The sequence below is a fragment of the Hemicordylus capensis genome, chromosome 4 (assembly GCF_027244095.1).
Source record: "Hemicordylus capensis ecotype Gifberg chromosome 4, rHemCap1.1.pri, whole genome shotgun sequence".
Classification (NCBI taxonomy): Eukaryota; Metazoa; Chordata; class Lepidosauria; order Squamata; family Cordylidae; genus Hemicordylus; species Hemicordylus capensis.
In genome coordinates this window covers 5,057,523-5,079,523 of record NC_069660.1, presented here as the reverse complement: position 1 = coordinate 5,079,523, position 22,001 = coordinate 5,057,523, and the positions used below count along the sequence as shown (strand labels likewise).

The 22,001-nt window shown below is 52.6% G+C and overlaps 1 protein-coding gene across 1 annotated transcript in view; it reads left to right on the top strand.

The window, feature by feature from the left end:
* The first annotated feature begins 1,795 nt into the window (after window positions 1–1,795).
* The window catches only part of LOC128324345 (cytochrome c oxidase subunit 4 isoform 1, mitochondrial), a 32,372-nt gene continuing 12,166 nt past the window's right edge, over window positions 1,796–22,001 (top strand). The window contains exons 1-2 of the mRNA XM_053248824.1: window positions 1,796–1,950; window positions 4,246–4,345. Coding sequence (XP_053104799.1) covers window positions 4,246–4,345 — 100 coding nt within the window. The 5' untranslated portion in view covers window positions 1,796–1,950. The remainder of the gene's footprint in view (window positions 1,951–4,245; window positions 4,346–22,001) is intronic.

Below are 22,001 nucleotides of genomic sequence, written 5' to 3'. Positions count from 1 at the left end.
GAAGGAGGCACCCAGGCCAGGGAGCTCTTGTCCTCAGCTCCCGAAAAGACCAACAGCCTGAGACCACATTTTATTAATCTGTCGTTTCTTTCTTTTAATCTTGTAAACCGCTTTAGGTGCCTTTGTCAAGGCAGAAAGGTGGGATAAAAATGTAGTAAATAAATAAAAATGATAATAAATAAATAGTTTGCAAACAAGTTATATATATTTCTTTTATTGGCTTGTCCATTGGATTTTTCATTGGAAGGGCCCATTTGGGCTAGTCAAGGAGACTGGGAGTTGACAAATGCTAAACCAAGGTCAGTCTTCAGAGGAGCGGGGTCTTCCCCAAGGCCCCCCTTGGACCGCAGAGGCTCTGGGTCAGAGCATAATCTTGGTGATTAGCATGATCATTAGCGACCCTGAGCCAGTTCTGCCAGTATCAGCTGTACCATCATCCCCAGTCATAATGGCCAAAATGGCCTTTGGTCATTGTGGCCAGGGATGATGGAGGTTGTAGTCCAACACCATTTGTGGACCCAAGTGTGAGATGCCCTGCAGTAGTGGAATCTCAAGAGGAAGAAGCTGTGGCAACCCATGCAGGCCTCTCCCTAATATGGCTGGCAGGAGTCGCATTGCCCAGATGCCTGACAGAAGCCCGATGCAGACATTATGCTGTATGAGTACACAGGTGTCTGTACATAAAACGTGCACATCTGTTTGTGTGAATGACTGTACCTGTGTTCAACATAAGGCAGGTTATAAGATAACCCAATCTGGACGATTGGATGCATCTGCAGAACGTAACTGAGAACGGGGGGGGGGCACCATGCCCTCTTGCAGCACTCCCAGCGAGAACCTGGGTGCTTAGGAGAGGAGAGCTGGTCTTGTGGTAGCAAGCCTGACTGGTCCCCTTAGCTAAGCAGGGTCTGACCTGGTTGCATATGAATGGGAGACTAGAAGTGTGAGAACATTTCCCTCAGGGGATGGAGCTGCTCTGGGAAGAGCAGAAGGTTCCAAGGTTCCAAGTTCCTTCCCTGGCAGCATCCCCAAGAGAGGGCTGAGAGAGACTCCTGCCTCTGCAACCTCGGAGAAGCCGCTGCCAGTCTGTGTAGACAATACTGAGCGAGATGGACCAAGGGTCTGACTCAGTATATGGCAGCTCCCTCCCTCTGTTCCTCTCCTAACCTCGCCCTTGGATCAGGAGTTCCCAGCCTTGGATCCCCAGAGGTTGCCGGCCTGCAGTCGCCAGCATCGCATGATCCCTTCGCTTGGGCTAGTGTGGCTGGGGACGGGACGGGACGGGGCGAGGGAGCTGCCCTCTTCTGCCACCAAGCTGGGAGGGACGCTCACCACCCCCTCGAGGAAGAGGCGTGCTAGTAGCAAGCGCGGCTTCCTTTGCAGAAGGGCCGCCTCGCCTGGGCTGGCCTGGCGCAAGCGGGTCACTCTCGCCTCGGCTGGCAGCTTCCCGCCCGTGCAATGGGAAGAACGCCGCGCCGGGGTCGGCGATCGGCAGAGCCGCCGCTGCGCGACATTTGCCTTCGGCTGGCCGGCGGCTCCTCCTCCCTCCGCCGCCGCCCGCAGCCCTCCGCTCGCTCCGGCCGCCTCAAAGGCTCTTAACTTGGAGCGTCCTCCACTGGGCAACTGGGGCAGGGGGCGGGTTCGCCTGGCGCTGGGAACTGGGAGGGAGGGGCGGGGGGTGCCCTGCTGTCAAGCGGAGAAGGACCAGGCCTCCCCTCCCCATCTCCTGGAGCCGGGGGGAGGGGGAGGAGGAGGAGGGGGGCAGGCCGGGCCTGGTGGTCCCTCCTTCGCTCCCGCTGCCTGCGCGGGCCGTGCTGCTATAATAAGAGTCTCTGGCAGCTGTTTGCGCCGCGCTGGGCTGGCCGGGCGCCAGGCTCCAGTCAGTTGGGCTGGAGGACGCCCTGTTGCCTCCATTTCCCACCTCGGCTGCAGCCTCTTGCCTGACCCGCCGTAAGTACCGCTCTCCTGCTCCTCTGCCCGGCGAGACTGCTCAGCCACGGGCAGGGGGCTGGCGGCTGCCCCGGGGCTGGGCAGAGAACGGGAGCCTGGCTGGCCAGCTGGACCAGGGTAGGCAGGCTGGCCTGGGGTGCTGCTGCTTCGGCCCCTCCGGCCAGGGCCGGCCTGCCTGCCAGAGCCCCGCTCAGGGCACGGCGCTCCTGCCAGATGCCTTTCGTGCTGCTGCTGCTGCTGCTGCTGCTGCTGCTGCGGGGATCTTGGGTGGCAAACTTCCCTCGCGCCCTTCTGGGCCGGCCGAGCGAGTCGGCGTTTATGCTTCCGCGGCTGTGTTTGCTCTTGCCCATCAAAGCTCAAGGCTCGCCCCCTCCTCCAGCTCCGGGCCAACTGCCCCCCCCCCCGCCTTCCTGGGACTCTCCCAAGCCCCCGTGGGACCTCTGGACTGGAGCGGACCTCCCTGCTGGCCTCTCTTCCAGTGCCAAATTGGTTCCGATTCCTCCACGGCCGGGGCGACCTCCTGCCCAGCTGCTGCCCAGCTCCAGTAGGGCTGCTCAACCCCTTTGCCCAGCCTGGGAGTTCCCCCCCACTGCCAGAGGTCAGAGAGGACGGGTCGTCCACTCCAGCCACTTCCGGCCAGCCACCTTCTTCCAAAGTCACTGGCGGCTGCCAGCCAGCCAGCCCCAGAGGCAGCTGGGACAGTGGAAGGCCGCCGAGGGGGAGAGCCAGCCATCCGGCCTCTTGTGGGCAGAGCAAAGGCTGAGCAGGGGTGGTGGCAGAGAGAGAGGCAGCTCCAGAGGGGGGAGCTGCAAGATCAGGACCCACTGAGAGGGACCCCCACGGCTGTAGGGTGTGGCCCTGTCCAAGGAACCAGCGGGTGACCCTGCCGCCCCCCCCCCTCCGCTCTTGAAGTGTGCAGTTCTCCGGGGCACCATCTCCCAGCAGCCTTGGAGAGAAGCAGCCTCCACAGGCACTGGGCAGAAAGAAGGTTGCAAAGGTTATCTGGTCATGCCGCGTTGGCCAGCCCAAGTCCTCCTGTCTGGAGGCAGGGTGCATGCGACACCCGTGCACACGGCTTGGCACACCTGCCACTCCCGGGACCGAGATTCCTAGAGCTGCTGCGGCCCTCGCCTGATGAAGCCTCCTCCTGGCCTCCAGGCCCTCTTCCTTGAGTCACGCAGAAGAGAACTGCCTTTGCCAGATCAGAGCAAGGATCCATATCATCCAAGACTCTGATACCAGCAGTGGCCAGAACAGAGATTCCCAGGAAGCTCACAAGCTGAGTCAGGTGGAGAGATCCTTTATGCTCAACTTGTGCTAATCAGAGGCAGATGACCTCTGAACGTGGAGGTTCCGCTGGGCTTCTGTCATGGCTGGCATAGAGATCATGGCCTTGCTCAAAAGCAGGACCATCCCGGCTGCGGAGTACAGAGCAGGCGTTCTCACACTGCCCACCAGCCTCTCTGCAAGTCAGTCCTAGTGTGCGCAAGCAGAGAAAGAATCTTCTGCAAACAGATGAGGCAGGTGGCTCAGGCAAGTGAGCCAAGCAGCATGCTGCCAAGGCGAGAAGCAACAGCAACAACCAAGCAACGCAACACAAATCAGATTAATGGATCCACTTTGATCGAGGTGTGTGTGTGTGTGTGGGGGTGTTTCTTTCTCATGCCAAGTCTGGCCACCTCTCAGCAGAGGCTCATCCTAACGGGCCAGCCGGGTGCCAAACAAAATGCCTCTGCCTCTGGTTTGTGGCAGTCTGATTGCACCTGTCCCCTGCAGGCTGGCCCACAAATCTCTACCTGATGAATGGCCAGCGCAACTCTCATTAACATAGGGTGGGCAGGATGGGACAGGCACAATCAGACTGCCACAAACCAGAGGCAGCTGCATCTTGTTTGGTGCGCACACACACACATACACACACACACATGCACACACCTCATTATGACAAGCCGCTGATGCCACCTCTGAGTGTGAGAAAATTTTGTCTACCCAAAAGAAGTTGCACTGAGGAACCACCACGTCCATGGGCCCAATCCACCTGGAAAATCTCTGTGCCAAATGAAGGCTGCACAAGAGCAGGATAATCTACTAGACATCAGACTGTAGGCAAGTGGGGAGAGGCAGGTGTTCATAAACGGGGAAATAAATGTCCCTGCTCATTTCTGAGGGAGAATGAATGCTGTGTAGCCTTGAGCCTCCCACTGTGGGTACCCATGGGGCCTGCTCTGTCGTCAGCAGGGTGCTGCCTCTTCTTCACCCACTTGACCGGGCCCTGCCTCTGCTTTGGTCCTGCAGATGCTGTCGCTGCCATCCCTGTGTGTGGGCTTCCTGGCCAGAAGAGGGGTCCTGGGTGCTGCCAGCATCCGAGCGGCATCTCACGGCCACGGCGGGCATGGTAAGAGGTGCCCCTGTCATTCTCTCCTTCTGTTGTCCTAGAAGCCCCCTTCTAGTGGAGGGGCAGCCCTTGAGACCCAACCGTGGGTCTCCAGCCGTGGTTGGACTACAACTCCCACCACCTCCAGCCACCATGGCCAAGGTTGGGAACCTTGTCTTCAAGGACAGGCACCTTCCGTGGGTGAACAGCCATGGGCGGAAATCTATTATCAGACCAGGCTTGGAACAACAGTTGGATTCACTGCTTGCATTGCAGTTGTCCCTTGATGGCAGGACAGCTCAAGGCATTCTGGCCTCTGGTGGGGGCCAGCCCCCTTTCAGAACCAAGCCTTGCAAAGAGTGCGGCTGTAACAGGGATTCCCGGCGGTCGGTGACTACGACTCCCATAATCCCCAGCCAAAAACCCTTGCAGCTGGGGATTGTGGGAGTTCTATTCAACAACATCTGGGAGAATCCTTGTTCCAGGGAGCACTGCTTCTAAGCTTTGGAAGTAGCGCAGAGGCAGGCAGGCGTGTGGCCAGCACAGCAGCCTCTCCTCGCGCTTCTTGCAAGCTTTGCAAGGAGGAGAGGCACGCTTTGCAAAGCTTGGTCCCCAGAAGTTGCTCCAATAGTAGTGGGCATCTTGCTATCTATGAGTGCCCCAGTCATCTGCCCCACCTCATCTCCTGAAAGGGCAGCCCCTGCTTGAGGGCCAGTTCCTCTTTTGTCTTTGCTCCAGTAATCAGGGTGCATTTTGCCTCCAAGCATTTTGCCTTGTTATTATGACAAGGCTTCTCTTCTCAGCCTTGTCGGTTTGACTCCCCACTGGTCTGGTACTACATCAGGCGGCAGCGATATAGGAAGATGCTGAAAGGCATTATTATTACATTTATATCCCACTCTTCCTCCAGGGAGCCCGGAGCGGTGTACTACATACTTAATCTTCTCTTTCACAACAACCCTGTGAAGTAGGTCAGGCTGAGAGAGAAGTGACTGGCCCAGAGTCACCCAGCTAGTATCATGGCTAAATGGGGATTTGAACTCAGGTCTCCCCAGTCCTAGTCCAGCACTCTAACCACTACACCTCATGCTGCGCAGGAAGAGGCAATGGTAAATCCCTCCTGTATTCTACCAAAGAAAATCACAGGGCTCTGAGGGCGCCAGGAGTCGAACTCGACTTGACGGCACACTTTACCTTTATCTTTATATTTATACTAGTGTTTTCAGGCCCGTTGAAATAATGGGCGCTAGTAGGGGAGAGTTTCTCCCCCCTGCCCCACTCCCTCTCGCCTTTGCACCCCCTGCCCCTTGCCCGAGCAACTTGTCCCTTGTCCTTGCCCCTTGCCCTTGTCCCCCCTCCCTCTTGCCCGAGCCCTCCTTACCCGATCCAGCCCGCGGCAGTCGGGCGAAGTAAAAGCCTATCTTGCAAAAAAGAAGAGAGGAGCTTGCGAACAGAGCTCCTCTCTGTGCTAAGCCTCTTCCCAAACTGCCGCTATGGACGCAAAGGACGCAATAGGTGTCCTTTGCGCCCAATGCACCAGTTCGGGAAGAGGCTTAGCACAGAGAGGAGCTCTGTTCGCAAGCTCTTCTCTTCTTCACAAAATATGCTTTTACTTCGCCCGACTGTCGCGGGCTGGACCGAGTAAGGAAGGCTCGGGCAGCTGGGAGGGCGGGAGAGTGGTCGGCGGCTGTGGCCGCGGCGGGAAACATTTGGGGCAAGGGCAATTTTGGGGCCGGGCAAGGGCCCCAAAGTCTTCCAGCCGCCCGTCCTTGGTGGCGCCGCCAGGCCTTGGCGGAGGCTCTGCCACCACCTCGGCCGGCTTCCCCCGCCGTCTCTTCCTTCCGCCCGGCTTCCGCGGCGCGGCCAGGCCTTGGCCATGGCTCCGCCGCTGCCTCGGCCGCGCCACGTCCAATGGCTCGGCCAGTTTCCCCCACCGCCTCTTTCCTGGCTTTGCGGGGCTTCACCGGCTTCTTCGGGGCGGCCGCTTCTGGCTGCCCAACATGGCCGCCGGGTGTTGGCGGTCGTGTCTCCCTCAGTCTGTTCTGGGCATGTGCTTTGCGCATGCCCAGAACAGCCCAGGGAGGCACGGACACACGCCTTGGTGTCCACGGACGGACACCAAGGCTTTTACTAGAGAGGATACTACTACTGTGCCACCTAATGGAGCAGCAGGGAAATGGCTTGACTGCCAAGACAGAGGTAGCCGGTTTGAATCCCCGCTGGTCTGTTTCCTAGACAATGGGAGACACCTCTATCGGGCAGCAGTGATATAAGAAGATGGTGAAAGGCATCATCTCATACTGCGTGGGAGGAGGCAATGGGAAACCCCTCCTGTAGTCTACCAAAGACAACCACAGGGCTCTGTGGGCGCCAGGAGTTGACATCAACTCAACGACACACTTTACCTTTTTACCTTACTTTTCAACAAAAGTTCCCAAAGCAGCGCACACGCGCGCGCGCACACACACACACTCTCTCTCTCTTGCTCCCTGTGCCCAAAGGGCTCATAATCTTAAAAAGAAATATAAGGTAAATACCAGCCACAGACACTGGAGGGATGCTGTTCTGGGGATGGATAGGGCCAGTTGCTCTCCCCCTGCTCAATAAAGAGAATCACCACTTTAAAAAAGATGCCTCTTTTTAATGTACTAAAATGAATTATAGGGAATGCCCACTGAAAAGCCCTGGTTCTTTCCAAATGCTCATGGAATGCACTGAATTTCCAGTGCATGGAATTCCATGCATTTCTATGGCCCTTTAGGAGGAGGAACATAGGAAGCTGCCTTCTCCTGAGTCAGACCCTTGGTCCCGCAGCGGCTTCTCCAAGGTTGCAGGCAGGAGTCTCTCCCAGCCCTGTCTTGGAGATGCTGCCAGGGAGGGAACTTGGGACCTTCTGCATGCAAGCCGGCAGGTGCTCTTCCCAGAGAAGCCCCATCCACCCCCCAAGGGCAATATCTTGCTGTGCTCACAAAAGTAGTCTCCCATTCAAATGCAAACCAGGGCAGACCTTGCCTAGCAAAGGGGACCATTCAGCTCTCACAATTTCGCAGTGATTGTCCCTGCGGAAACCCAGCAGGGAAAGGAGGCTCAGTGCCAGGCAGAGGTGCTGGGACGTGAAGCATGAGCCCAGGATGGAGGGCCAAGATGGAGAGGCAGGGCGGGGTCAGGAAGGGGGTGCTCAGCTCTAGTGGGAGCTCGAGAAGAGGAGCGGTTGCTCCAACCAGTGGTGCTCTTACCCCTGGACTTGGGGGCCGAAGTCCAGGGCCTCCACACCCCTGGGGGGCCCCAAATCCTCTTTAGTCTGTCCGGGGTGGTGTGGTCAGCGCTGGCCCGCACTGTGCTGGGCAGCCGAGTGTGATTGTGACCTGTGCCGGGTGCTTAAGAGACAGAAGGGGGAGAGGGGAAAGAAATACCTGGGGTGGGGATATGTTCAAGGTCTTGCAGGGGGCGGGGGCTCCAAAGGCCTTTAGGGCCAGGCTCCAAAATCACCTAGGTGCACCTCTGGCCGCAGCAAAGGTCAGAGCCTGCTGCTGGGCATAGGCAGCGAAACTGGAGCCGGGCCTCTTCCCGGAGCCAAGATGGGTCTGGATCATGGCAGAGCTCACCTCCCTCCCTCGCAAGGAGAACCGCCGAAGGAGTAGCCCTGGGCCGCCAGGCGGGCAGATCGCCTGCCCTCATGGCCACTCCTGAGGGTGTCCTGAGGGTGATAATGGGGGTTCTGGGGGCAGAGTAGAGGCCGAGTTGAGGGATGCTGGGAGTTCCTGGGTTAGGAGCATAGGAAGCTGCCATATACTGAGTCAGACCATTGGTCTATCTAGCTCAGTATTGTCTTCACAGACTGGCAGCGGCTTCTCCAAGGTTGCAGGCGGGAATCTCTCTCAGCCCCATCTTGGAGATGCTGCCAGGGAGGGAACTTGGAACCTTCTGCTCTTCCCAGAGTGGCTCCATCCCCTCAGGGGAATATCTTACAGGGCTCCCACTTCTAGTCTCCCATTCATATGCAACCAGGGCGGACCCTGCTTAGCTAAGGGGACCAGTCCTGCTCGCTACCACAAGACCAGCTCTCCTCTCCTCTCTTCTTGCAGGGGGGCTTTGGTGGGAAGGGCAAGCTCCAGCTGTTTAAGGGCTGTGTTTCCTGGAGGACCACCACCACCACCCCCCAGTCCAGAGCAGTCCAGCGGGGGTTTGCTCCTTCCCCGAGGAGGCCTCCTCATGTGTTTTTTTATTAAATTATTTTTATTTTTTACATTTTATATCCCGCTCTTCCTCCAAGGAGCCCAGAGGGGGTGTTCTACATACTTGAGCTTCTCCTCACAACAACCCTGTGAAGTAGGTTAGGCGGAGAGAGAAGTGACTGGCCCAGAGTCACCCAGCAAGTCTCATGAGGCTGCATGGGGATTTGAACTCGGGTCTCCCCGGTCCTAGTCCAGCACTCTAAGCACAAAGGGAAGAGGCCATTCCCTCACTGCACTGACCACAGGGCTGCTGGTCGTCTCTCCCTGGTGAGATGAAGTTGGGTGGTGCTTAGCCCTTCAAGGCAGCGTCCAGGCTTAAGCCTGTCTGGAAGCTGTGCCTTCTGCCCCGGAAACCCAGGCGTTGGAGTGTGGCCTGCGAGTTGCCTGCTGGGGAGGAGCGTGTTCTCTGCACGTGTTCAGAGACACCGCTTTCTTGGCTGTGAGCCTCCTCTTTGTGCCGCTTGTTGTTCTGCCCGTCCCGCCTTGCATAAACTTCCGGCTGTGCACCTTCTGGTGTGGGGTGTCTCTCAGAGCTCTTGACCTATCAAGCAAAAGCCAAGGAGATTGCCCAAATTTCCAGCACTCTAACCACTACGTTTGAGCCTGGAAGAGTCCTGACCGTGACCCATCACAACCATTCTTAAGCCATCCCACCACAGGCCATTCCTGTTTATATTTTAACTTTGTGATATGCTCTCCATCATCTGCCCCTTTCTTTTAATTGGTGCAGGGCCCAGTCCTAAGGTGAAGTGTAGCACGGGGAGCTGGCCCTGCCATGGAAATCGCACGCTATATCTGTCGCACACAGATCTCTAGGGCCAGAGAGCCTTTGTCCCCATGAGTAGCCTGCCCATCAATTATGAGGAACAATCTCTGGTCACTGACCAGAGAGGTACCTTCTATCGTGGCGATTCCCTTAGATCTAGCAGGGGGAGAGCAACCGGCCCTCTCCAGCCCCAGCACAACATCCCTCCAGTGGCTGTTGCTGGTGTCTACCTTATGCTTAAGAACATAGGAACATAAGAACAGCCCTGCTGGATCAGGCCCAAGGCCCATCTAGTCCAGCATCCTGTTTCGCACAGTGGCCCACCAGATGCCACTGGAAGCCACAGGCAAGAGTTGAAAGGGGCAGGCCCTCTCTCCTGCCATTACTCCCCCGCAACTGGTACTCAGAGGCACCCCGCCCCCGAGGCTGGAGGTGGCCCACAGCCCTCCAACTAGTAGCCATTGATAGACCTCTCCTCCATGAAGTCATCCAAACCCCTCTTAAAGCCATCCAGGTTGTTGGCTGTCACCACGTCCTGTGGCAGAGAGTTCCACAAGTGGATCACGCGTTGTGTGAAAAAGTACTTCCGTTGGTTGGTCCTAGACCTCCTGGCAATCAATTTCATGGAGTGACCCCTGGTTCTAGTGTTGTGTGAGAGGGAAAAGAATTTATCTCTCTCCACTTTCTCCACGCCATGCATGATCTTATAGACCTCAATCATGTCTCCCCGCAGTCGTCTTTTTTCTAAACTTAAAAGGCCCAGGTAGTGTAGCCTTGCCTCATAAGGAAGGTGCTCTAGGCCCCTTTTCGATTGTGAGCCCTTTAGGGACAGGGAGCCATCTTCTTACTTATTATTTCTCTGTGTAAACTGCTTTGAGAACTTTGGTTGGAAAGCAGTATATAAATATCCGTAGAAGTGGTAGATCTTTGCCAGAGTCCCTTCTCTGGGTTACCCTTGTTGCCTTCAGGGTCAGGCAGGCGAGTACCAGTGAGGGGGTGGTGGCCCGGGGCTGGGGAATGCCTCCTCCAGGCAAGTCCACCATCATGATGCCGTGCCAGGCGAAGTCCCTCCTCTTCAGGGCTGGCGTTGAGAGCAGCGTCCTTGGGCAGCAGTGGATGGCCCCAGCCCTTCAAGAAGCCCCCTGCCTATCCCTGCACTCACGGCCTTTGTGGCGATAGAATGACTCAAGCCTCCTTCAGGCGCAGGCTCGGGCTGGCCCACAGGGCAACAGGGCATATTCTCGGTGCACCCCACCTGCAGGGCGCCCCTGTGCCCTGCCGCACTCAGCAGCAGTGAATATTCCCATTCTGCTCAAAACCAGGTGCCCTCCCCACATACATTCCACCGCCCTCTCAGTGCCCCCAGTCCGGCCCTGTTCAGACATTCTCCAAGGATCTTGCTGTAGCCATGGACAGCAGGCTGAAGGGGGAGGACCGGGGAAGTCCCGCCGCCCCATGTCAATCACCCCCACCACGCCCCACCACTTACAGTTCCAATGGGGCTTGTCTGAAGAAGGAAGAGCCCTCTCCATGATGGCAGGCAGATCCAGGATTGCGAGGGTTGTTTGATCCACCCTCACAATCATAGGAACATCGGAAGCTGCCATATACTGAGTCAGACCCTTGGTCCATCTAGCTCAGAATTGTCTTCACAGACTGGCAGCAGCTTCTCCAAGGTTGCAGGCAGGAATCTCTCTCAGCCCTATCTTGGAGATGCTGCCAGGGAGGGAACTTGGAACCTTCTTCTCCTCTTCCCAGAAGAGCTCTTCTCCATCCCCTGAGGGGAATCTCCTCCAGTGCTCACACTTCTAGTCTCCCATTCATATGCAACTAGGGCCGACCCTGCTTAGCTAAGGGGACAAGTCATGCTTGCTACCACAAGACCAGCTCTCCTCTCCTAGACCATCACAGGGAGGGCTTTTCCCTCTTCAGACAAGCCCCATTGAAACCGTGAATGGTGGGGCATGGTGGGGGCGATTTATTTATTTATTTATTTATTTATTTATTTATTTGATTTATATACAGCCCTTCTAATAATGGCTCAGGGTGGTTTACATCAAAACACGGCAGGGGGCGGGACTTCCTCCCCCTTCGCCCTGCTGTCCATGGCTGTAGTGGGGCCTTTTAGGGTTGCCATATTCTGGCTCTCCAAATTCCAGGTGCCTAATTTGCATATTATGTAAATTGCCTGGAAAATAATTTCTGAGCAGAAGAGTGACTGCAGGTATTTCTCCATAACTCTGCTTCTACAAGGGCTAGAGCTTAGTTGGTTTTTTTCCTTAAAAAAAAGAAAAGAAAGAAATTTGAAATCTGGGAGAATCTGGGGGCGGGGCTAATTAATCTGGGTGAGATGCTTAAAATCCGGGTGAAACCTGGAATTTCAGGGGACATGGCAACTCTGCTTTTGGATAACATCTGAATCAGGCTTCAGAGACAGGTCCTGCTGTCACTGCCTCTGCTCCTCTGTCTGGAAATGAGGTTTTTTCACCCCCCAGAAGGCCCTGTGTCATCACAGGGGGAAAGGTCCCAGTTAGGATTGTGGATGCTGGGTGGAGCGGGGAGAGGCACTGGTGGGTCTCTGTTGTTGCTTCCTCAAAACACACCAACCCCTGGCCCTGAAAGTGTCAAAAGAAATCCTCACCCCCATGAACCATACGGGGGCCATAGCCCAGTATGAGGGGGGCCCCACGGAGGGTACTTTCCCAAGGGGGCCTCCCCCAAGACAGAGCCATCCCCGAGCCTGTTTGCCTGAGCTCTGAAGAGCAGTGAGTGTTTATCAGCTGCAGTCTGCTTCTTATTCATTATCTTTAGGCGGTATTGTTATGTGTTTGTTTTTTAAATGGGTGGTGGATGCATGCTGTCTCCAGGCTCAGAGGCAGGGTGCAAGGAGGAGGTGCAAGGAAGCCACTGCAGGAGAGGGGGCCTGCCTTCATCGCTTGCCTGTGGGCTTCTCAGAGGGATCTGGTGCTGGAAAACAGGGTGCTGGCCTTGGGCCTGATCCAGCAGGGCTCCTCTTTTGCTCCTTAGTCCGGGAGGGCTTTTCTAGCTGGAAGGTAGGATTTAAGAAATCTGAACTCAGCCTTGCTTTGGGAGTAGCGTCTGGCCACCACACCTGAAGCCATCTGAGGCCTTTCCAACCAGCAAAGAGGGGACGGAGGGGGACAGTTGAGTAATGGGATGCCAGGCACCTGATGGGGCACACGGGGGGCCCAGCAAAGGTTTGTGCAATTCATTGTTTATTTATTTGTTCGCTGTTTAGACCACCCTTATAAAATAGCTCAGAGGAGGCAGATAGTGTATGGCCCTAATATCGTTAATTGACAATTACATTAATTATATCATTATACATTAATATGATTGATGTCTGTCTGTGCCTGTTTGTCTAAACACATTTTTATACTGCCCCATATGCAAGTCCCTGGGTGGTTCACAATCTAAAAATAACAACAATTAAAACAATTAAAACAGTTTAAAATACAAAAACTTAAAAACTCTAAAACTTTAGAATGATAAACTAAAAGCCTGGCTAAACAGGTATGTTTTCAGGTCCTTCTTTAAAACATCCAGAGAAGGGGAGGCTCTAATTGCATTAGGAAGCGCATTCCAAAGTCCCGGGGCAACCCCGGGAAAGGCCCCGTTTTGAGTCACCACCAACTGAGCCAGTGGCAACTTCAATTGGACCTCCCCAGATTATCTTAATAGGTGGTGGGGTTCATGAACTGCCCAGAGATGAAAGTTTGGGGCAGACTACAAATTTGATAAAATAAATGAAGAAGGCATTTTCTTAAACACCTTGGACCCAAGCTGGTCAGGGCTTTATAGGTAATGAGCAGCACTTTGTATTTTGTCTGGAAACTCATTAGCAGCCAGTGTAGTTCTTTTTAAATGGGTGTAAAATGATCTATTTGGGTAATCCCAGAGACCAACCTGGCTGCTGCATTTTGTACTAGCTGCAGTTTCCAGACTGCATACAAAGGTAGCCCCATATAGAGTACATTGTAGTAGTCAGGTCTGGATGTTACCAGCACATGCACCAATGTTTTAAGACATTTATCTCCAGAAATGGAAGTATTTGGTGTATCAGGTGAAGCTGATAGAAAGCCCTCCTGGCCCCTGCGTCAACCTGAGACTAGGGATTGGTTTGGGTCCGGAAGTACTTGCTCTTTCTTGGGGAGTGTAACCCCACCCCGAACAGACAGATTTAAGCCACTTCCGACCTCCCACAGTGTTCTGACCTCCCACGATGAGTACTTCAGCCTTGCTTTCAGCCTCAGCCTCAGTTTTTTCTCCCTCATCCAGCCCATTACCGCCTCCAGGCATTTAGGAAAGTTACACGATTTCCTGATGAAGTTGACATGGAGAAATAGATTTGGGTGTTATGAGCATATTGATAACACCCTGCACCAAATCCCCAATGATTTCTCCCAGTGGTTTCATGTTGATATTAAAAAGCATTGGAGATGAAATTGAGCTTGTGGGACCCCATACAATAGCTCTCATTTTGAAAAGCAACAATCTTCAAGAGACGTCATCTGGAACCTACCCGAGAGGTAGGAGCGGAAACACTGCAAAGCAGTGCCTCCCACTCCCAACCCCTTCAGGCGCTCCAGAAGGATACCATGGTCAATGGTACTGAAAGCCACTGAGAGATCCAAAAGGATCAATGTAGTCACACTCCTGTCGATTCCTAACTGAAGAGCATTCAGAAGGTTGACCAAGGCCGTCTCAACCCCATAGTCCATCTGAATGCCAGTTTGAAATGGGGCCAGATAATCTGCTTCTTCCAAGACTGCCTGGAGCCACCCTCTCAGTTGCCTTGCCCAGCCATGGGCGATTGGAAACAGGCCTATAATTGCCTAATTCTGAGGGATCCAATGCAGGTTTCTTCAAGAGTGGTCTAATAATTGCCTCCTTGAGACGAGGAGGCATCCTGCCCTCCCTCAGAGAAGCACTCATGATCTTAACGAGAACCTCTTCAATAATCTCCCTGCTAGATCGTATGAGCCACGTCAGGCAAGGGTCAAGAGAACGGGTAGTAAGTATATAATGAATTATATTTCATATGATTGAACAAAGTACATAACCAACCAGATTCTCACACTGATTGTTGACCATGCTCAGTTGGAGGCATTATGCCTGCCCACACATGTCTCCTGGCCATGGCAAAGATCCCCGCACACACTCAGAGCTACTGTGGGAGAGATGCAGCTCCCCCCCCCATTGCAAAAATTAGGTGGGGATGATGTGGTAATGATGGCAGGTGGAGGAGAGAAGACATGCAGCTATTCACAGGTGGCCAAAAGTGGGCCGCCACTTTGAGAACGTGTTCATATTTTGGATGCTCCTTCAGATAAATGGTGAAGCTGAATATCCCTCCTTCAGTCATGAAGGTGCCTCATACTGAGTCAGACCACTCATCCATCTCTCCTAGTAGTATACGTGGCAGCAGGGCTCTGTGCTCTGGCACTGTAGCTGAGGTGCAAGGGGTTGGACCTGGGGCCTTCTCCGTGCAAAGTATGTGCTCTTTTAGATTATGAGCCCTTTGGGGTCAGGGATCCATCTTTCTTTGTTTGGTTTGTTTGTAATTTCTCTATGTAAACCAGGGGCGTAGTTACTATTGGGCGACTGGGGTCAAAGAACCCAGGCTGCTGCCCCTCAGGGGCTGCGCCTCGTGGCCCTTACACACACACACACCCTGCGTCTAACCTCAGACACCGTGTGTGTGTGTGTGTTCGTTTAGCTCCCGAGCGGGGCTGTGCGGCCCTGTTCGGGAGTTAAATGGTGAGCACTGCATTTGCAGAGTGGCCAGGGGCAGCGCTCCCTCAGGGAGAGATGGACAGCACTGTGAATGCAGCACTGGCCGGGATCTAACTCCAGAACAGGGCCCCCTGTGTCTGATGCCAGATGCGGGGGCGTGGCTAACCCCCACGTCTGACCACCGGACATGGGCCGCTGATGGCCTGGCTCTGTTACTGATGTAAACCGCTTTGGAAACGTTAGTTGAAAAGCGGTATATAAATATGTGTTGTTGCTGTGCTTTCTCAATGAATGATGGGCCTTCAATTTTATTTAGAAGTGTGTTTCTGTGGGGAAAGGGCGTTTCTTGAAGTGGTAAAAAACAACAGCATCAGGAAGGTTTTTTAAAAAAACCCACACAACTGAGAAGGGAAGGTGTTTTCGAAGAAATGCAGTCCATGGTATGAATTAATTCTGCCCTGCTTTTCTGAAAGCCACTTAGCAAAACCAATACCACTTTAAAAATCACTACATTCCTTTTGTTAATAATGTATGCTAATTTAATATGCTACATTCAAAAAATTGAAATTGCTCTGTAGGAGAGCCAGACAGTAACTGTTGGGGCACCAGTGATCTGCTTGTGATTATATCCCCCATGATTAGACTGATTACTATATGCCCTGTAATGTCCTCTAACCTCCTTGTTTGGATCTGCTGGGTTTGTGGAGAGCTCCCTCTCATGTGATTTGCACAGTGGAAAATGTGGCAATTGCTCTTGGAAAATGTGTGAGCAGCAACCATTCTGAACTCAAGTCACCGTAAATGAATTCAAAATATGTTTGGTGCAAAAGGTGTTGTCACCTGTGAAAATGCTCCAAGATTTCCAGAGCCAAGAGATTAAGCATCACTTTCACCTTCTCCTGCTATGTTCTGTTCCTTGGTTACTGTTCCCTCCTTCCATGCCCTACATTTGTCCTTTTTGCTTATCAGCTTTTCATTCATTACATTTGGAGGAGAGCTGGTCTTGTGGCAGCAAGCATGACTTGTCCCCTTTGCTAAGCAGGGCCCACCCTGGTTGTATATGAATGGGAGACTAGAAGCATGAGCACTGGAAGATATGTGGCTGCTCTGAGAAGAGCATCTAGGTAATTTTGGAGCCTGGACCTAAAGGCCTTTGGAGGAGCCCCTCTTGTTGGAGCCCACCTCCCCCCCCCCACTGCAAGTTAAGCATCATCCCCCTATTCTCATCCCACATATTTATTTCCCCAATCCCCCCTGTCTCTAAAGCACTTGGCACAGGTCATAATCACACCTGGCTGCCACACCAGCCTCAGTGTGGGCCAGCGGTGACCACACCACTCAAGACAGACCAAAGAAGATTTGGAGGCCCTGGACATCAGCCCTGAAGTTCAGGGGTAAGAGCAACACTGAGCACCTGCCTGCTTGCATGCAGAAGGGTCCAAGTTCCCTCCCTGGCAGCATCTCCAAGAGAGGGCTGAGAGAGACTCCTGCCTCTGCAACTCTGGAGAAGCCGCTGCCAGTCTGTGCAGACAATACTGAGCTAGCTGGAGCAAGGATCTGACTGGGTAGAAGGCAGTTTCCTATCTTCCATTCAGCTCTCTGTTCTTCCACATTGGCTTCTTTGGACATCTCCCATTCTCATGTTTGCACCTCTGCCTTCAGCATTTCACTTCAGAATCTGCCATCCCCCTTGGACTCTTTTCTCCTTTACCATTTCTAGCCATGGGATCCTACCTAATTCCCCCCGAGCTCATTAATTTAGCTTTTCTGGAATCCTGGGTTGGGCCTCAGGTCAGCAGGTGTTGTTCCAGGCATGTCCACCAGAGGTTGCCAGAGGCTGCCTGTTTGGCCCCGTTTGGGTTCTGCAGAGTCACATACGCCATGCTCCTCTTGGAACCCTGCCAGGACCTTCAGATCAACCACCGGAAAAGAGGGGCAAACCATCAAAAATAAAAACGGGAGGCATGAGAAATCCACCCCCTCCACACATGTGCAAAGGAACTAATAACTGCAATCACAAAAACAGCAACGTTGTGTTGACAGAGTATAATTAGGCAGGCAAATGACTGATAATTATATACAATGAATAAGTTCAAAAGACAACAGATACAACACTGTAAATGCAAATAACCCAAAACATATGCAGCACATAACCATCCCTTCCCACATTTCAGACAAAAATAGGGACATGCTTGTAGCACTCCAGTTTCTGAAACAAGAATCCCTGGGGTGTTTCCAGACCAAAATCAAATGAGGGATCTGCGAAGTGCAAGCTCCAAGTGTGATCTTAGTTACCATATACAGTTGCTCCTACAGGCTTGTGTGTTCCTTCCTGGCATAGTCTTACCCTGTGTACACATCCAGCAGGGACCATGCACGGTTTTCGCAGCACCGTCTGCTGGCCAGCCCTTGCATTCTCAGAGTCGTCTTTTTCATGACTATAACCCCAGCAGGGCTGTCCTTGTGTTCTCAATTGAGGGAGAAGGTGGGTTCTTCTTGGAATGCAAGAGCTGGCCAGCAGGTGGCACTGCGAGAATTGTGCGAGAATCCTGCTTGGCATCTGAACGGAGTGTGAATTCCTGCAGAGAAGGAAGGCAAAAGCTTGCAGGAGATCATGCTTGGAACTTACATTACGGCTTGGCAGATCCCACACATGATCGCTGTCTGGAAAACAGCGATTTCTCTGAACTCCTGCTTCCTGCTGGAGTCCTGCTCTGCCTTCTGCACGAGTGTGGGTTGATTCTGCCATAGCCTGTCCTCCTCCCCTGACGTGAAAGCCAAGAGTGCACAAGTTCTTCGGAATGAGGAGGAGCCACTAGGAGGAAGCGGCAGCCATCTGACAATGTGTGACTAGCAGTTTCAAAGAGACCTCAGCAGCAGCCGCCTCCGGGAGGGAAGGGGCAGGTTGTGTGCCACACCTCCGTGTTGGTGCGCATGCCTTGGCCGACATGTTCACTCCTCAGAGATTCAACTTCTAGAGCGTCTGGGATGGGATGGAACCCTGAAGAAGCAACCCAGCAGTAGCCTGTCCTAATGAGCAGGGTGGGAGTCCAACAGAATGCAGCTGCCCAATTGCACCTGCTCCTCCCACCCCGCCCCACTCACTCTGTGTTAACGAGAGCTGCGCTGCATGCAGGCTGGCCATTCATCAGGTAGAGCTGTGCAGGCTTAGCCTACCTGATGAATGGCCAGCCTGGAGGCAGCATGGCTCTTGTTAAAGCAGGGGCAGGACGGGAGAAACAGGCGCAACTGAGCTGCGGGTAACCAGAGGCAGCTGCATCTCATCCCCCCCACCCCTGGCTCATTTGGACAAGCTGCTGCTGCTGCGCTGTCCTAGCATCTTGCGTCCACATTTATCAGGGCATGCCCCACAGAAGGAGGAACAGTGTTTTACTAGGGACAGGAACCAGAAAACAGGGCGGCCGGTCGCAGGTCCGTCATCAGGACAATGGAAGCGTGTGCATAGCTAGCAATATCAAACACTGCAGTTTTTGCTACATGGGCCGAATAGATATTGGGGCTGCTGAGATCAGCAAGTCAACAGAGCAGCTTCCTTTGCAGAAGGCAGGCAGGCAGGCCATCCGGAGAGGGTGTTTTCAGGCAGAGGCAGGGAGGAAAAGCAACCCCTGGATGAGGGCTGCAGGCTGTGCCCATACCCTTAGATGTCTTCACCTTATTTCTTAGCTTGGACGCCAGTGAGCAGGAGGACTTCAGCAGCCTGGTGCAAGGCAGGACCAGCCACTTGAACTTTGCTGACTGCAGCATCCAGAGGAACACACACACACACACACACACACCCCGCTTCACACATGCCTCTCTCAGCACAGTTATGATTTACATGCTAGTCCATGTAAAAAAGATGTCCACCTCTGTGGTTCAGTTTTCCTGTTTAGAAAACACACAGGGAAGGAAGCACCCACTTAAGCACCAAGAAGAGACCGCATCTCCAGATGCTTGTTCATTCGCCCTATGCATTTCAGCCAAAGGTCTTCCTCAGGGGCAACTCTATAATATAAAACCAATAATTAAAAACGTAATTGTAAATGTAAAAAGGTAAAAGGACCACCACGCCAACATTTTTCATGAACTCCATGCACATCCTATACAAAACACGATACAAATGTTATTTCTACCCACATCCTCAGTTTGTGACTCCTGGGGATGTTGACAAGCTGCCTGGAGCAGTGCGGCCCACCAACTGTCCTCTTGACTCTTGCCCGACACGGCTTGTACTGTCTGGCAGGGGGGTTGTTGTAGAAGGCCTGGTAGAGATTATAAACGCGTCTCTGATAGAAGGTAGGATTGCCTCCTAGTCTTAAGGCGGCAATTATTAGACCGCTTCTGAAGAAGCCTACCTTGGATCCCTCAGAGCTGAGTAACTACAGGCCTGTCTCCAACCTTCCGTGGCTGGGCAAGGTAATTGAGAGGGTGGTGGCCTCCCAGCTCCAGACAGTCTTGGAGGAAACCAATTATCTAGACCCATTTCAAACTGGCTTTTGGGCTGGCTATGGGGTGGAGACTGCCTTGGTTGGCCTGATGGATGATCTGCAATTGGGAATTGACAGAGGAAGTGTGACTCTGTTGGTCCTTTTGGACCTCTTGGCAGCTTTCAATACTATCAACCATAGTATCCTTATGGAGTGTCTGAGGGGGTTGGGAGTGAGAGGCACTGCTCTGCAGTGGTTCCGCTCCTACCTCTTGGTCAGGTTCCAGATGGTGTCCCTTGGAGACTGTTCTTCTTCAAAATCTGAACTTTTGTATGGTGTCCCTCAGGGCTCCATATTGTCTCTGATGTTGTTTAACATCTACATGAAACTGCTGGGAGAGATCATCAGGAGATTTGGTGCGGGGTGTTATCAGTATGCTGATGACACCCAAATCTATTTCTCCATGTAAGCACCATCGGGAGAGGGCATAACCTCCCTAAATGCCTGCCTGGAGGCGGTAATGGGCTGGATGAAGGATAACAAACTGAGACTGAATATTGGTAAGGCGAAGGTACTCATTGTGCGGGGTTGGAACTCGAGATTATTTTTGATCTGCCTGTTCTGGATGGGGTCACACTTCCCCAGAAGGAACAGGTACATAGTCTAGGGGTGCTTCTGGATACAAGTCTCTCCCTGGTGCCCCAGGTTGAGGCAGTGGCCAGAGGTGCCTTCTATCAGCTTCGGCTGATATGCCAGCTGCGTCCATTTCTTAAGATAGACGACCTTAAAACAGTGGTACATCTGCTGGTCACCTCCAGACTGGATTACTGTAATGCGCTCTACATGGGGCTGCCTTTGTACGTAGTCCAGAAATTACAGTTCGTCCAGAATGTGGCAGCCAGGCTGGTCTCTGGGTCATCTAGGTGAAGGAGTTACACTGTCTGCCGATATGTTTCTGCGCAAAATACAAGGTGTTGGTTATAACCTATAAAACCCTAAACGGCTTGGGCCCTGGATATTTAAGAGAATGTCTTCTTCGTCATGAACCCCACTATCCACTGAGATCTTCAGGAGAGGTCCGTCTGCATTTTCCACCGGCTCTTCTGGTGGCTACTTGGGGACGGGCCTTCTCCTTTTTTGCCCCGAGGCTTTGGAATGCACTCCCTAGTGAATTAAGAGCCTCCCCATCTCTGACAACTTTTAAAAAGTCTTTAAAGACGCATCTGTTCACCCAGGCTTTTAACAGAACAGGCGTTCCGCAAACCCGTTTTTCAAAATTGTGATTAGCCGGCGGCTACTCACGAGTAGACTCCCAGCCGGGAGGCTTAAAAGCAGCCTCGGGGGGGGGGGGGGAAGTGCGCAGGGCATACTGGATCTTCTGGGGACCACGTGGCCCCTGATCCTCCCAGCCCCTGCCGGCTCCATCATGGAGCCGGCAGTCATGTGTGGGGCCGCTGTGGCCGTCCAGAGCAGACTGTTTGCGAGGAGAGCGGGCTTAGCCCGCTCTCCTCGCAAACCCCCTAGATGCTCTTCTCACTGATCGTGAGAAGAGCCTCATTGTTTTGATTGTTTTAATGTTATTTTTAGAATATTGTTTTTTAAATTTTAAATTGTTGTGTTTTAAATTTCTTGTTTTTGTTTTTAACTAATGTTTTACTTTTGTTTTAATCTTGTTGTAAACCGCCCAGAGATGTAAGTTTTGGGTGGTATAAAAATATGTTAAACAAACAAACAAACAAACAAACATATTCACATGTTTGGGAAATCTTACAAGAGATCTCTGATCTGATGATGATACTGTTCACTAGCTTAAATCCACTGCAGCAATCTCTTGCAAAAAGAGTGACTATATAACCTTATGTCAAGGGACACAGCTGCTCTCAAGTTAACTCTAAAAGTAAGGGTTCATGGCCAAACATCTCGCTTTTCAAACATACTCGGGAAGTAACTGCAGTATGTCTGGGTAGTTTTTTTATTGTAAAACGCCCAGAGACATAAGTTCTGGGCAGTATATAAATTTGTTAAATAAACGCAAACAAAGAAAAGAAACTTACTGAAACAAGGGGGGAGGCATCAAGTCACCCATTTCACCCTTGTGGAACCAGAGTTTTAAATTCCAAATCCACCACATTTTTTCCCTATTAGAATTTTGTCAGTATCCTTATTAATTTCTCCAGCTGTCCAAAATTATACATCTGCTGCAGAATGATCTTTTCTCAAACAATGACCCATTAGTGGGGCACCGAACTTTTTAATATTTAAGTTTTTCTTTGCTCTTTTAATACACTTTTTAGCTATATTTGTTCTAATTTCACGTTTTTATGGAATTGTTTTAATCTTGTTGTTAATTGCCCTGGGGTTTTAGGATGAAGAGCGGTATATAAATATAAAGAGAGACAGAGAGACGTTCCCCTGTCTCTTAATCCATCTGCCTGTTTCCCCCACATATAATTTCTTACATGGGCATTGCATGAATATATATCACATTTGGA